We start from the raw sequence: 17148 nt of genomic DNA, 5'->3' as shown, positions 1-17148 counted from the left end.
CAGTAAGGCATTCAGAGTGACAGAGTGGCCCAGTTGCCAGGAAGAAGCTTTACCAGACATAGTGAGACTCAGCTCAGTGTCTTGACAGAGTGGTTGAGCCACTGACTAAAGACACATATAAGGTATGTGACTTTTAATAGAGTGTATCTCTTTATGATACAGTAAAATAGAAATGGGAGGAGGAACCTTACTCATTTCAAGCATTTATTTTTTTCCAGTGAAGGGTGGTGGAAAGGGTTACTTTTTTTCCTCTGGCACATTATTTTTGAGGGTTTCCATAACTCAATGTCTCTTCTTCATCAGACCAAAACTCAAAACAATAATTCCTTTTTCTTCATCCTATCATCTCTTCCCCATTTACCACAAACTAAGCCATGTTATTTTTGAAAATGTGCTTTCTTGAATCTCATCTCTTTGATTAGAAAACAGATGCATACAAAAGCTAGTAACAAGATATAAATGCTATCAGTGGACAGCACTTAGTTTCTGGAGTTTGAACTCCACTGAAGTGCTGTGTTTCAAAGCAGGAGTTAAGGGAGGATTGTTTTAAGTGCATTAGAAGATTTAGAAGAATTATGGGAACTCTAATATCAGTCCACATAGAAAAGGGCTCAAATGGGGAAAAGGAGAAAGTGTTTCAACTTAAAAACTTGGAAAGAACTAAGATTTCATTCTCATTTATGTACATCTGTACCTTCTTACCAGTGTACAATAGAGTTAAATTTGGTTACCAAACCAAGCTTTTATTCCTTTTTGACTTAGTCTTTGCTGTAATTCTTTGTGTGTGACTTAATTTTAAAATGCAAAGATTCAAGCCTGTTCCTTACTGATCTAAGGCAGTTGGTTTTGGTGGAAGCAGGATTAGGAACTGGACTCCTTTCCCTTATTAATTCTTCATCGTGTGGTACAGCATTTCTCACTTAGCCACATATCTGGAAATAGAAAGCATATTGCAGGGTTTCTTTATCACATGCAAATTCCATTCATGTGCCCAAGTTTTCAAAGCAGACTTGGAGATTTAACTATACAGCTCCTGTTAGTTTCAATAGGAGCTGTGTGGCTAAATCCTCTGAATTAGTTTTGGAAAAAAAACCAAATCAGCCAGGCGGCACTTGTCAGCCTAACCTCCTGGCACATTTAGCTGCTTTTTATAGATGGGATCTTCAGGCAAATTTTCTGGCAAAAATTGAGGTTGCTGGTGAATGAGAAAACAGGAGCTGTTGAGTTCATCTAAGGTATTCCTCCTCTTTAAAGCCTCAAAGGTATCAATAATGAATAGAGTCCAAGAGACATGGCTGGGAGAAGCATGATACCCCTTGTATCCAGATTCATAACTATGAAGCATTTTAAAAATGTTTTTGCAGAACTAATCTGGGGAAAGTAAGAAATTTGGACTAGCTTTGCTTTTTGGCAAGACTGAGCACTGCTGTGCAGGACATTAAGTGTTCTCGTGTTTCTCTGTGTTTGCTTACCTAGAAGCATTAGTCTTTATAGGTGTAGCTTTGACAGGTTGGGATTAAAACCTCCAAGTAAATATTTAGTTGTTTGTTTTTTCTTTTTCCTCCTTTCACAGACAGTATTCTCACCTGAAGAGAGATGGCAGAAATCAATTCTCCTGTAAATATCAAGGAAAAGGTAGGTTCAAGTAACATTACAATGCAAACCAAAATGATATTTGCATACATATTTCATTCCTGCTCCTTCAAACACTGTTCATATACTTAACTTTAATATGCGTTGACTCTGTGCATAAAGTTAAATACACAGGCAGATATTGATAGGATTAGTATATTAATCTTGGTTGGTGAGAAACATTTTTACTTTTCTGCAAAGAGGCAATGTTTTGTCAGATAGACTTCTCTCATTCCTTTGTGATTGCTGTGCATGATAATGCTGTGGAAAATAGGACTTTGTGATGGTTACTGCTGTACAAAATACCCCCTTTGAAGAAACACACTGTTTAGAGAATAATTTTTCTGACCAAAAATGTCACACCTGTAATAATTAAAGGCAATTCCTAAAATTACAGGACCTGAAAAGAGTAGATTTTTTTTCCTATGTAAGTACCTCCACTTTTAACTTTATTATACGTGCTTGAGCATGTCCTTTCCATACCCTGGCTAGTGCTAGAGCCTTTCCACCCATTCAGGAGCAGTAAAGAACCTAAAGCTAATTAGTATACAAATATGAGGTAGGTCAGGAGATCTTTTGTGACTCCCAGCAGGCAGACTGTGAAGAGACAGTCTAACCCATAGATACTCCCCACCAACAAAAATAGGAAACCAGGACATTTGTCAAAGAATAGGAAAAAAGGAGAGAGAGAAGTGGGAAGACTGTAGGAGTATAATGTGATAGGGTTGGATTTTAAAAAAAGCCAAGATTTTGAGAATTCTCCTGTATCATCCTCTTTTATAAAATCAGATTTTGTTCTATTTCATTTTGGGGAAGAGAGATGGAGCTTTGCATTTAGGAAGTTCAGAAAAGGCTACTGGGTTCCTTGGTTTACAGCTTTATTAAGCCAAATGGGGTGCTCTAATACAGACTTTAAGGCAGTGTGATAAATGTTGAAGACCAGAATCCAATTCTGTCAGCGAGTCCAAGTTTATCCAGGTATCAGTGAAAAGTTTATTAGGCCTATTCACTTAATGAAAGATGCACAAGGAGAAAGGATCAAGACTGATTAAGTATCAAGGCAATACAGAACAGTGAGGGCAATGTGAAACTGAGAAATATAGTCATCTTCTGCTGTATCATAAGACCTGCCTGTGACACATTACAGATCCTGCAGGGCAGCAGGCATGTGAAATATTCTCTTCTCTCTAAGCCTGACAATGGAAAGGAAAAGAGTAAAAATTTGTGTATGATTTCTTGGATTAACTCTTTTACTGACCTGGTGGAAAAAATTATTCAGCGGAAAAAGATTTGCCTAGCTTCAATTTTGCAATTCAGAACTTCAGTTTTACAATTAGGTGGACTGATAACAAGGGAAAAATCATTTGCCTTGAGGAATGTGTGCAAGATGCTGTAAATGTGGCCTTCCAATCCAGAAAAGTCCCAAGAAGCGATAGAGAATTTAGATGTAATGTACCACAGCATGACAGAGAAAGAAATCACCTTTAACTAGAGGTCAGTAGTCAGATTTTTTGTTAACTTGCTGTTTTGCTTCCGATTTCACAAATAATGAACTTTTCAGTCAGGTAATGTATTTCTCAGAACTGATCATGACTTAGTAGTTAATGGCTTAAAGATCACCTTTGGTTTATAAAGACTTGATGAATCATGACAACTACTGAGCTTGAAACTAGGTTTCCTCAAGTTTCCAATTGCTAATGAAGTTTCCTGAAAGAACAGTTACAAACTGTTACCTGCCCACCGACATGTGAGTGAAGCTGCTGAGGAAACAGCATAGTAAGTGATGATTTTATACTAAGTAGTTCAGGTGGGAATAAGTTCCTGTTCTGGCTGTTATGTGCATCTTTCGCTGCTTACTCCCTTTCTTAGCTTTCGAAATGATGTAGAACCTTTTTGCTTTCTGTCCCCTGATGGGGAACAATTCTTTACCTGATGCGCTTGCCTGATTCCTTACCAGATGCCTGCTTTTTGAGTAGTTTTTCCTCATATTCCTTGTTACCTCCTGAATCACTCATTGTGCTTGAGGATTTGCATGTCAACATGAATCTTGGTGATGAGTATCTACCGTAGTCCTTAATAACAGCACAGGGTTTAAATATTGAGTAGCATGATGGATTTTGCAATAGAAAGTAATGTCATCAGATCTTATCCCCTAGTGCCAGAGTGCTGGAAAGTAAATTACAGTAACTCTCAAAATGCAACTCAGTAAATCAATTGAAGTTCTGCCTGTTTACTGTGTAGCTTGGATTTTTTTATTAATATATTCAGTTTTATAAGTGCAGGTTTTGCAGATCATATGTTTGTCTGTTGCTAGTTTAAGAATGAAGAACTGCAACAGGACTTCTATTCACACTAGATATCTGCTATTCCAAATTTAATATCCACCTAGAGTATCTAAAATCAAATGTTTATGAACATATACGTTTTAAGGCAGGAAAACAATTGGATCAATACACTCTGTAATCAACAGTTCCTCTCTTTATTCCTGTATCTTCCATCAGTATTTAGTGCCAGTGTTCTGGTAAGAGAGTCCAAACCAAATGCCTTTTTCACTTAGAAAACTTGCAGAGCAAAACATGGTCATGCTGTACAACATTGAAGCAGTGAGTTTAATGTTTACTTTTATCCACCTTTGGGGGAGGTATTTTTGGGAAACTAAACCAAGATTTATAAATTTTATTATTTTTGCTGAGCTCCACAAATCCATTGCCATCAACACAAATATAGGCACGCCTTGTTAAAAAGAACACAATAGAATACAGTTCCGTCCCAGTTGTTCTTTTCTTCTACCTCACTGCTTTGATCCGGCGAAGAACTGAATGAAGCCCAAGGAGCTGTACATCCTGCACAAATACTTATAAGTATCTACAAAAGTAGAACATAAGTCTGTCCTTAAATTGAGCATTGTTTCTTTGTGACAAAAATGTAGTACAGAGCCTATGAAGTTTTGGCATCATGTTTGGTTTGTGTGTTGGTTTTGTATTTGTCTTGTTTTGTGGGGTTTTGGTTTTTGTTTTGTTTTTTTGTTTTTTTAAATGGTGGCCTTTCTGCATGTTCTCTCCATGATCAGCTTCTTGTTAATCAAGTAAATAAGACCTCTGCCACTGTTTTACAGGTGATGTGGGGCTGAGGCAGACATTTTGAGCATTGTGCTTGCACACGGGCTCTGTAAGACCCTACCCCTAACTTGAGTCATAAGAGAATGCTACTGTAGTACTGATACTTGTATAATTCATTCTTGGCATTTCAGTTGAAATAGTTCCTAAAGTCAATAGGTTAAACATTCTATTTTACATATTTTCTTTTTTTTCGCCCTGAGAGATTTACATAAATGTTGGCCTACGATGTCAGGAAGGCTAATGGAAGTTTCCATAGTTGGCAGAGGCTCCTGCAGCTGTGATACTGTTGTGGGGAGCCAGGACTGTTCTGATTACCATATTTTCATGCGTATAACCCACAGATTTTTCTGGAATAACAGAAGTTCAGCATTTCAGCAGCCGCAAGGGTCATTACATGCCTGCATAGCTAGTACAAGAAACTTACCATCAGGATCTTTCTTGGAATAATTCCCTATGCCCTGACCCTTCCTATAGTCTTCTTTCACTATGCCACACTCCCTCCTTCCCCTGATTACACTCATCTCTGTACCTGAAAATACAGTATAATTGTGGACTTGTTTTCTAGTATCAGGATTTTCAAAGACTGAGTTATACATAGTTCAGAGCGTATGCACACAAATTCACTGGATTAAGGGATATGGGCCAAACTCATTGGTTTAAATCCAAAATAAGTCCCTAAAATTAATGGAGGTATTCAAGCATTAACCTAGTACATCACCAGAAGAGGTGCTGAGATTCTGAATGACAAGGCCTCCGAATTGGAGTGAGGAATACAAGCGATATATTGTCTTCTGCAACAATTAGACCCTCTTAGTTTAACAAGAGGAGAGTGAAGATCAGGCACTCCCTAGGGTAGCCATTCAGCTCTGGCACATGATTCTGGTTTTGATCCAAAGAAATAATGGGAATTGCTCAAACCTCAGGACTTGCTGTTAGGCCTATCTTTTTTTTTTTTTTTTTTTTTTTTTTTAATTCTGCATCTAAGCATATTTGAACAAGTCAGATTTGGTGCCAGCTGGAATTAGCAAAATACTCATTCAGATGAAAATTCTCCTCTTGGGATTCAGTTAGAAGTGAAGTTTTGCTGAAGTTCTGAAAGGCTTGCTTTTTCATTTGTCGTTTCAAGTGTCAGAGCTGTAGGAGCAGATGGGCAAGCTTCTTCCATGAACTGCAAGAAGGAATTTTGCATTTTCAGATGTGGTTTGGGGGGTTTCACAGTTTTGTTTACATTACACCATAACAGTGGTTTTCATAAACGTAGTCAGCGTGCAAGGAAAGAGTAGTATTCATAGTGGAAGAAATGGAAATAGTATATGAATTTAAAATCATATGTTACAAAAGCAGATGTTTCCAATCTATGATTGGTCTCCTTAAAGTTGACCTTTGCAGCTGTTCCTTGCCCACGTGTTGAAGTAGATGAACTTAGACCAAAGACCATTGAAGTTGATCAAAATGCACTTGTGTCACTTGATGAGCCATTTAACTTGGGTTAAGGATATTATAGATTTATGTCTCTAAATAGTGCTGTCGTCATTCCAAGCAGAACAGTTCTTACTGAGCCAAACTTACTAGTATGTTCTTTCGTAATTCCTGAAATGTCTGGTTTTTCCACTTCATTAGTTTAAAAATTTGAGGGACAGGGGCAACATAAATCCATAATGATTGCCTGAAGTAGTTTACTGCAGCAAGTTTTGTGCTTTTTGGAGATAAATGATCTGAAGGTATCAGTGTGATAAACAGGTCATGTAACGGAAAGAGAGGTGCAGACCTGATCAAAGCTGTTATTTTGCTCAAAGGGAATGTTAACAACACTTGTTCAGTGTGTCGTGATGAACTCGGTTAGTAAAGCTTCTGGAAAAATGTCTCCAACGTAGGAAATACATTCTTAATGCAGTAAAGTCAAATTGTGTTTATGAAATATGTTTGTGTAGGAGTTTTCAAAACCTTAACAAGCTCTGCCATGAAGTGATTTTAAAATGCATTTTCCTGCTTAATGCGGCCAGGACATCTGCTAACGATAAATTCCTAGATTATAGAAACCAGCAGAGTTCTGCAGACAGCCATCCTTCCCTGCTCCTCGTGCAGGATTTGGGTCAGCCTCAACTGGAGGTGTAATCTGCTTGAACGTGGCCTACAGTGCTACCTGTCCTCGGGTGCAGTGGGTGTATATGGTGTGTATGTGTACATGAAGATTTGTTATTGATATGCATTAAAAATAAAATAGTAAAAATTCTGTGTATTTGTTGATAACCATGCTTCTAAATTAATTTAGCTCCTAACTTTGAGAAAGTCTGTTGACCTTAATGTTTAGTACAAAGTGAAGGTGGATCTGCATTGGTGTTCCTAAACAGGCATAAGTAAGAATATTTCTGAGTAAGTGACAATAATAGTAACGTACTTCAAGGGGATTAGAGCAGCTGTGTTCAGAGGTTTCAGAACAGCCATGAGCTTTCAGCAAAGAAGCTTAATTTATCACTATGTCAGAAATATATAAACAAATTCTCCGAACCCCGGATATGTTACTTATTCACCAGAAACATCGTCTTTGAGATGATGCCAAGGGGGAGCAGATGGAGTAGAGCAGCAAACAGGCAGCAATTGATTCCATGTTGTTACAGTTGCCTGGGAACCATTTGAAACTTGACAGGGAACCTAAAGGACTCAGATGAATACACAGCAATGTCAGCTTGGTTCTGGGTGCGGAGTAGGTAATCTGCTGTCACAACTTTCAGGCGGGCTGTATTTCTTTTTAAGCTTGATTTATCAGGAAAGTCTCATGAGCTGGGTGTTCATGAGGACTTTAAGTAAGATACCACAGGAAGGTAGTATTTCAGTGTTCTCCTCTCCTGCGTGCCATGCTCCTCATAAGTAACCCATTACTGAATTTGTTTATTTCTTTAAGGTGAGCCAAAAATTTGCCCCAAGTGAGATTACCTATATTATATAACAATAATCCTCAGAAAAATAGTCAAGTGTATCTGATCAGACTTTGGGGATTTTATGTTCGGGTAGAAACAGCTTATCTGAGGGGACTTGGAACCTTTTTCAGTTTTGATATCACTTCTGGGCAGTCCTCAGCAATTTGTGTAAGAGACTGATGAAAATGACCTCATGATTGTGGAATTCTGATCCTGATGAGATGCAACCTGGCTCAAATTTTAACAGAGCTTGAGCAAGCATTTCCAGATAAGTGTCTGCTTAAAACTTCAACTCAGAAAAGTGGTTGAAAGTCTTGTAAACTTTGAACTTACTTTAGCCTTATCCAAAAGAGTAGCTAGGTTCACAGTAATTAAATGCGTGCTTGCAAGTTAGGTGTCTGGATCATGGGTTTAAATAGAGGTGGCTGTGGGTTCTGCCTTCCATGTTCGTGAGTGTACACAGTTGTTTTCAAGATCACAGCTTCATATTTTAGATCCGTGATTGCTTTAAAGTAGCTTTTGTAAGCTGAAGTTCTGAGCAAGTAGTAAACAAAGAAATGTGCTTTCCGGTCAGGCTACTGGAGGGAAAGTCCAAGAATTTAATTACCGTCAGTGACAGCCTCTCAACTAATGCTGACAGTAACAGCGTAGTTATCTGTGGTTCAGAAGGTATGTTACTGAATTCTCTTCATGTCCTGGAATGCTTGTCTAGCATCCAGATGATGACAGAATTTTGCTGGGAATCTACACTGGGTAAGGACAGGATGATTCACAAAATCGCTAAAATAGTTGACTTCCCTGTAGTCTGTCTGGTAATGTTGTTCTGCCTATGATCGGGTTTCAGTGAGTAGGGGAAAAAAAATGTTTTTTCCCACATACACAGAAATAAATCTAATAAAGTAGGCTGCATTGAGTTTGCTCTTGCAGACTGTTAGGTATTAATGCAGTATCACTGCATATTAGGAGATTCTTTGGCTCTGGTACTTTTTTTTTTTATCCTTTAGGATGTTAAATATTTTTTTTTTAAAGGAATTTGTTGATGAGAAGTTGTACAATATTATTCCAGTTCCGTAATTTGTTGCTTACATGTTGAGAAGATGGATGTTCTTGGTAAGTTTGAGGACTATAAGTTTAGAGAGATAAAGTTGGGAATTATCTCCTGCCTATCACACCTTTCATAAAAATGGGCTCTATATAGTTTTCTAGATTGGGAAGTGACTGACTTTTCTCAAGCAGCTGGAGACTTGGAAGCAGTTGAGGTATACAGCTGTACTGGCAAAAGGGCTGGTTTATCACCTGAGCTAGCAGGTGAACCAGACAGGAGCCAGCATACCTGGGCTGCCTAGATCCAGCTCACATCCAGCTGTTTAATATATCTCCCGCTTGTCATCTTATATTTGTATAAGCATTCCTGAAGCTTTGCTGTGCCTCGGTTCATCACAGTCTGATACATCTATTATGACTTTCAGCTGTACAAGTCCATTTGTGTTAGGCATATGCTCTCAGGAAGGTTGTCTACACCTCCCTTTGGCTTTTTCGTTTGTATTGCTGGTCCCTTTCCAGAAATGTATGGGAAGCGTTTTGCATGTGGAGACAGACCTGAGCTTCAAACATAGAAATCTACGCATATTTTTGAAACCAGGGTGAAAGGACTAAGAGGTGGAATGTGAAGGATCTTGAAATTTGCGTTTTCTAGACTAAGGCATATGGCCTTCTCTCCTTCAACATGCCTTGTCCTCCTCTCAGATACACTGTCAGGTCACAATTTGAGACTTGTAGCCATTTTTCAGTAATTTCTGGATGTCCAGAAATCGCCGACTTTTTCATTGCCTGCGTACAATAGTTCCAGTGTATTCTGGATGAAAACATCAGTCAAGCAGTACATATGTCGGAGACCTGATGTCTGGCACACAGGTCGGTCTGTCTTTGAAATTCCACAAAAAATATCGTAACATTATTCCATTTTGTTACTTAAATTTTTTAAGACAAAATATTCTCTTTCTTAACAAAACCTTTGGGGATTTCTCCTCTGTTGGAATTCTGGGTTTATATCTGCTTTTGTTGCTTCTGAACAGAGCAGTATATATATTTTTTTCTTATTATTGACATATCCTACTGGTTGCAAATTTCAGTTTTCATCTGTCTTATCCCACATAATTCACTACAGAAATATGAAAAGCAGAAACACTAACGACTTGTAGGTATCCTGAGCATTATAGCATACATATACAAGGGAAGCAGGTTAAGAAACTGTAAGCAACTTCTGATTTGGAATTTCCCAAGTCCTGGATGGGAAAGCTGATGTTGACTTTGCAAGCTGATGTTCTTTTCCTGAGGATTTTTTTTCATGAAGCTTCTTAACTTTTTGATTTTTCTAAATGGAAAGGTAAAACAAACATATTTTGTACAACAGTCAACTAAGGATATTGTTGGGTTGTGGCAGTAGAACTGTTAAGCAGTTTAGGGAACATTCATGTTCCCTGAATTGAATTTTTATATAGTCCAACTGAAATGGGACTCTGTCCACAGTGTTGATCATATGCTTAATTTCGTTTCTCTGTATTGGCAAGTGTTCTTACTAGTGTTACAAGTGTTCTTAACATCATCCTGTGTATATTGGGTTTATCTCCACAACTAGAATGTTTCCATAATCTTTTTGTATTTAATCATAGCACTAGTCAGATGAATCACCGTTTATCTTTTAATTCTGTTTTTTCCTTTAATCAAAAATTTCTTAACAAAGACCATACAGTGCAAACAGAAAGTCTTCTGTAGATTCTGTAGTCTAAAACAATCTGCCTGGTTGAGTTCTTACGTGTCAGTGTTCTCCACCCTACAGATGTTCTTCTTAATGTCTTTAAGAAGTTTCCAAACTGCAGTGTGCGGTGAGTTGCCTGATCCATCCTGTGGTCTTGGCTTCCCTTTGCTGTTTCCAGATGCTTCTTGAGGTTCCCAGACCTTTCATAGCAAAGAAGGACCTAGAAGCCATATGAAATTCCCATGCTTACATTTAAAGATGGTTAGAATACACGAGGTATTTCCTTTTACTATTTTTCCTGTAAGCAGTTGCCACAAGGAGATTATGCAATTCTGAGTAGGCAGAGAGATGATCCACATGATTGTGAGAGGCGGGGTGGTTTGTGGGAATATGAAGATGTAATCCACATGGTGGAAATGTTTGGCAACTACCGGCTTGAACATAAAATGGACTGCAGCTTGTGGCCTGCTCTGTCCTAGTGTCTTTGCCAGCTTTTATTGTTATGGAGCCAGCTCAGTTCATACTTGTTCTTGTTGCAGCTTTATCAGTAATGAGCATGCCTGTGCCCACAATCAGAAGATGAATAAAACTTCTTTTTCCAGGGCTTTCTCTGCACATCCTGTTGATTTGGGGTGGTTATCACTTGAATGCCTGCAGTGCAGAGAGCTATACTTGCTACTTCCCTCCCCATCCGTACACATCGCCTGAAGAGATAAGCTTGAGCAGACAAAGATTTTTCTGGATAGTTTCTGGCAAGCCTCTGGTTCAAGCAGTCCAGTTGGCAGCACTGCCTGTCTGAACTTCCAGCATAAAGTTACCTGTGTTTACTTCAGACTCCAAAGCAGCTAGCTGTTAGGTTGGGACGTAGCTTGTGAGCAAGCCTGGCAAACGTTAGGGCACAAACATTAGACAAATTATTAGATAGGCCTTTGGAGAGGGTCCTTGAGAAGCAGACGAGCAATATAACTCTACTGCCCTCTAAATTATGGTTGTGGCCTGAGTTGTCCCAGGCTAGACTTGCTACTTGAAATGTGTTGTGGGCAAATGTGAAGTTGCAAAGAGAAGTGGGAAAGGATGAGGGATAGAAGCAGAGTAAACCATACTAAGTAGATGTGCTAAAGTTGTATGCTGAAGTCAGAAACTGGCCTTCCTTATACAGTGAAAAAGATGATCTCATCTAGAAAGCATCTTCCAGAAAGTTTGATCCTGTGTGGATTTAGCTGAAGCAAGTATCAAGCTTTTGCAGTGTTGAAGCTAAGTCCAGCAGGCATCATGAATCAGAGCCCTCGGTCAACATGCATTAACAGAACCTGAAATGAGTCATGGCTTATGTTAGTGTATAGGACAGGGAAAAACAGTGGTTGAGGAATGGAGTGAACATACTACAGCAAAATAAAATTTTTGGTCATAAGTCTGAGCACTTGAGACACCAGAAGGTGAGCACTTCACTGATGGAGACCCCATAAAGGGAATCTAGAAAAATTGTACCTCAGCATCTAAATGGACAGCTAAGACAAGGTAGTGTGAATGTTCTCAGCGTGTAAGCCAGCCTAGTTACCTTAAACGGATCTGTATTCAGGTATTATTTTTTCACAATTATATTTCACAGTACAGTAAAAAGGCCACCAGTGCTTCACAATCAGAAATTAGCATGACGACATTGTGATGCAGTAAATAAAGTACACCCTAATCAAGGTAGTATTCCCACAGAAAGATAGCAAAGAAGGGTGCCAGATAAACATTTGCAGTGCAATAGCAAGTTTCTAATAGTAAATACGTGCTGTATAGCTTGACACAGAAGCTCAAAAAGCTGATTTGCAACAACTAGACTGGTTTTGGCCCTGATTCTCCTGTTTTTTCAGAGCACTACCATAGGCTTTTGTTAGTTTTGCTAATTACATTTAACCAGGTATTTTTATTTTAATATTACCTAGTAAAGCTTGTCTAGCATTAAAACAATATATTAAGTTTCACACAACTATTTACTTTCAGCTATATTACATGGGCATGAGAAAGTAAATCATCAACATGATTCCAGTAAGAATATCTTATTTAAAACATAGTGGGTTGAACTCCCATTTGGTATAAATGAATACTGAAAAAAATACAGCAACAGCAAATGCTGTGAAATTGAAGCATGGCATGCCACAGTCATCTCTGGGTGTAACACTTCATCAATCAGCAGAGTTTCCTGAAGGAAGCATTTGGCTTCCCATGTCCTTTGTTCAGGATTTTGTTACGCAAGCTTCCTGGTCACATATATATATGGAATGGCAAACTGAAATTATGCTGAGCAGCCACTAGAGCTTTTAAAAATGAAACTGTCTTCTTTTAGCCTGTGACTGTTTTCATGCATATGACTGTTTTCCAGATGTCAAAAAAACACCAATCATAACTTCGATGTAGCAAGGTCATGCAACAGCCTTGTTGAAGTAGCTGTGTATGCTGTAAGTTCATAGAGGTGATGTGTCTTGTCAAGTCACATGGCAGCAAATAGAACACTGAGGAAAGAAGGATAAGGCCAAGTTCTTTCAGTTTAGTTAAACTAGTTCTCCTTCTGTGAATGAGGATAGGATTTGGTTTCAGGCTTGCTGGCTACCAGTTTTAAGATTAGGTCTCTTGAAGAAATAGTTTTCATTATTTGCATGGCCCAGGTAAGGAAAGGATGAGTATTGCTTTGTACAGATAAGTTGCTGTATACTTGTAAGCGTGTCATGTATAACATGCATTTATATAAGCATGCATTGGCATGGGAGTACCTTGCTGTCTAAAGGAGTATGATAAGCCCATATGTTATTGTCTGTCTTTCTTTTCTTTCCAGATCAATGCAATCCGATCAATTGTTCCGAACAAAAGCAATAATGAGATAGTTCTGGTGTTACAGCAGTTTGATAACAATGTAGACAAGGCTGTTCAAGCTTTCATGGATGGTGAGTACAGTGTACCTTTTTCATTAAGGCATGAGGGATTCAATTGCATGCTAAAGTATGCATTCTCTAGTGACTCAAAATATTTTCTGTTGTTCCGTTGAAATTCAGATGATTGTGACAGTTAAAGTGTCCCCCCCCCCCTTTTTTTTTTTTAATAATCGATCCTCCTGTCTGCATCTTTGCTTCTTCACAGTATGAGTTTGACATGGCTGTTTATCTGTTCTACCTGACTTTGCCATTTTTTGGTGCCGTTCTTGTTGCAGACCTTCTTTATTCTGCATGAAAGTTAATGCTCTTTAAAGTAAACACATCAGAACATGATTCGCTATTGAAGATACAGTAACTAATAAGAATTTAGGATAGTTGAGAAGCAGATAACCAGGCCCCTAAACCCCTGAACTTGACGCATACGTTGACATTCAAACCTCAATCTGAATTTCACAAATAGCCTTGACATTTATAATGGCTGAACCAAGACTCCATTGAAAGTTCGAGCCATTCTAAATCTGGATCTGAGTTTGTATTTTGCATCATGGGACCATCTCTAATGAAAGGTCACTTGTATTTAAATAACACTTTTCTGATAAATATATAATGGCAAGTATTCTGAACTTTCACCAAAGTCTGTAAGAAACTCTTTGCAGGAATAATAGCATACCATGAGGAAATCCTCTCAAAATCTTTGTAGCTTGGGTCTGCTTAAAAGATACTAGAAGTTCAGTGGTCTCAAAAGCCCTGTATATTTAAAAAATGCGTCATAGTGTTGGTTTGCCATCTCACCAAGTTGCTTATTTCATATCTATTTTACTTCAGAATAGTTTTGGGTTTAGTTTGGATTAATTTACTAACATGTGTCAGCCAAAAAACATCATCATGTATTAGGAATTACTTACCAATATGCAAAAAGCAGATGTAAGCAAACTGGACATTTATAAATGCGTTGAAATTCTTCCATCAGATGTGTATGGTACCTCTTGATTCAGGCATCTGCATGGTCAGATTCTGATAGATATATGGAAATCGGAGTTTGTTTGTGCATACACAGAGAGAAAGGAAAATGTGATGCATCTAATTAGCAGTAATTTTGTTTTCCTGTAATAAGTGTCTTGGGGAAAGTAGAGGAGGGTTGCTCCACGATTATTCAGCAAGTTCCTTTCGTTCAATTTATTTTGTCTCAAGTTACCCTTGCTTGCTTGTGGTCTATGAGTTGGTTCTAATGGCTCCTCAAAAGAGTAAGTGCTTTCGTGTGTTGTGGTCTGCTATGAGAAAGAAACAGGACAAAAGGAAGCCTTGCAAGAGCGCAACAAATTCTTGAAGAAACGCAAGCTGTTGTAATCTGAGTTCAAATGATCTTTGTTTGAATTTCACCAGTTTATGATTATTGTGCCTTGAGATCAGAAGTCTTTGCAAGTGGGCATTTGAAAACAGCCAATATTTGTTACTGTCTGGAAACAGTGTGAGAAATGACAGGTGTCCATTCAGCTGCCACTGTGGATAGAATGAATCTAGCACTTTGAGTATCTTTTCATGTAAATGACAACATTTTCTAAGATTGAAATACCACAGTTGCATTACTGCTTGCAATGGAAAACATGGGGACAGTCATGCTGAGAGAAAAGGCTGAGCACCTCCATTTAATGCTTCTCTCAGAGGTGCTGCATGCTGAATCAAGAAATGTGCAAATTTAGTATCCTGAGGTCAGTTCCTATCTTGCATCATGTCTGCAACGGCGTATAGGTGGTGTGTCTATAATTAATTTACTTTTTTATGTGAAATCTGTGTTAAATAAAATAACGGTTCAAATGTTTTATTTGTTATGTTAGCGTTTACCTAATTAAGCATAATAAGAAGGTCTGTTTAGCTGCTTTGTAGATGTGTTCAAGAAAATATACGGGTGGGTTCAAATGAGGGCTTTGGGACTTGAACAGTTAGTGCATTTCCAACAGGAGGAAGCCGGGCTTAGTTGGGTGAATCCCTAAAATAACCCTCACCACGCATAGTATTCACATGGAAGCTGAGGGAAGCAAAGCTAAGACAACACCAGCCAACACAAAAAGAGTGTTGGACGATACTGTGAAAACAGTTAACAAAGCTGTCAAGTGAAATCACATATTTTCAGCAGCATGGAGTGAAATATAAAACAGGCAGCAAATGGCTGGATTTATTTCTTCATACTGAGGCACAGTGTCTGTCAAAAGATAGCATACCTTTAGGAGAGGGTGTTCTATTTATATATACATAAGTATGTGTATGTATAACTAAATATAGATATAAGTATAGTTAGACACTTAATGGAAGCTTTCTTAGCCATCTGTCTGTATTGTCATATCATCTAGGAAACAAAATATGGCTTTGATGGATTCCATACACGTTTCTTCACAATTAACAAATTAGGCTTAGCACTACTAGCGATACACATCATCTCTTCTAATGTGCATGATAGACTCGCCAGATATTCTTGCATCTGGATTATTGTGATAGAAAAATAATAAGCCTCATATGTCTTTGGCTGAATGCAAGTTAACAATTCATGGTGGCCTGAAAACAGCATTACTGCTAATATTAGTATCATCAAGAGTTCCCTGAAATGAGTGAGAAGAATGGCTGAGTATGAAACCCATTTGGAAAAGATAAGAAATGAACATCTACTAGAATTATGCCGTTGAGGGTAAAGGCATTCTTAAATTCAAGCGGAAGACCTTTAACCTGGTTGTGATTAAAAGGGTTATTGTGGCAGACGTAGCGGTTTCAATGAAGATTCAGACTGCATGCTTACTGTGAGCATCTATTTTCAGCTTTAGGGTCCAGGAAAACAAAATAATGATATTAACTAGGTGCAGAAGACGACTTCTAACATGGCAGCTGGCACTGGTCTGACCAAGGCTCTATTTGCTTTGTTCCATAAATCTGTCTGACCAACTTATTAGAGCTGGCAGGCAGAATTTCAAGTATACAAAATTGTAGTCGTTTTTCAGTATAAATTTCAGTAAACCACTTTTTTTTTCTGCCAGGCCTAAGGTTACTCTGTGTGTGATGCAGAATTTCTACATCAGTCCATAAAATTACTCTTTTGGATGCTAATTAAGTCTTCATTTTCATGTCTTCTGGATATGACAGATAACACATAGGAAGTATACGATAAAAATGCCAAAAGACTTTAAAACTTTCGGAAGCTCTAGAGTCAGGGTGGGCTATCTAGTTTACCCAGTGATGAGATGCTTCCCTTCTCAGGCGAGAGATTTGAGTGTTGTTATTCCTGGGGCTTATGCTAGTACTTTTAAGTTAGGCACATACTTAATCACTTTGTGGAATGAAGGCTGTAAAAAGTGGTAGTGCCAAGTAGTCCATTTACTGTATGTAGTGTAATCAAATAAAATGGGTAACTAACAAGGAGAAAGATGGCAGTTCTCATTTTGTTCTCCCCACATAAGAGAATTCACAACAAGTGGAAATGCTGCCCAGCTAGGAGACTAGAAACTGAACAAACTTGTTCTTTTTCATAGCTGAACTTTTGTTGAAATGTTTTGTCTTTTCTTTCTCTAGGCAGCGCAACTCAGGTTCTAAAGGAATGGAATATGACAGGGAAAAAGAAGGTAAGAGCTTACTCTTGAAAACGAAAGCATTCAGACCATTTATCATCTGTCTGTAGTTGAATGTAGTACTTTTATTTTGGCCAGTACTTTGTCTGCCTTTGCTAAAATAGGTGACTTCGTTCACACCTGTAGTCAGAATACTTGAAAGCCAATGTGTGTATTATTTTTAATCCTATTCATCTGTTGCTGTCTCTCTGC

At 38.2% G+C, this 17148-nt stretch overlaps 1 protein-coding gene across 4 annotated transcripts in view; it reads left to right on the top strand.

The window, feature by feature from the left end:
• SPATS2L (spermatogenesis associated serine rich 2 like) overlaps positions 1-17148 on the top strand; it is a 90683-nt gene that overhangs the window by 39693 nt on the left and 33842 nt on the right. For 3 of the 4 annotated variants that reach the window (XM_063342444.1, XM_063342446.1, XM_063342445.1), the window contains exons 3-5: positions 1574-1635; positions 13249-13357; positions 16901-16950. In XM_063342444.1, the coding sequence (XP_063198514.1) occupies positions 1597-1635; positions 13249-13357; positions 16901-16950 (198 nt within the window). In that variant the 5' untranslated portion in view covers positions 1574-1596. Of the gene's footprint in view, positions 1-1573; positions 1636-3387; positions 3409-13248; positions 13358-16900; positions 16951-17148 lie in introns of those variants that run through there. The other variant, XM_063342447.1, reaches the window with a different exon arrangement.

Source organism: Chroicocephalus ridibundus, chromosome 7, assembly GCF_963924245.1.
Source record: "Chroicocephalus ridibundus chromosome 7, bChrRid1.1, whole genome shotgun sequence".
Classification (NCBI taxonomy): domain Eukaryota; kingdom Metazoa; phylum Chordata; class Aves; order Charadriiformes; family Laridae; genus Chroicocephalus; species Chroicocephalus ridibundus.
The sequence above is the reverse complement of the archived record's forward strand: the minus strand, read 5'-3'. Positions and strand labels throughout refer to the sequence as shown.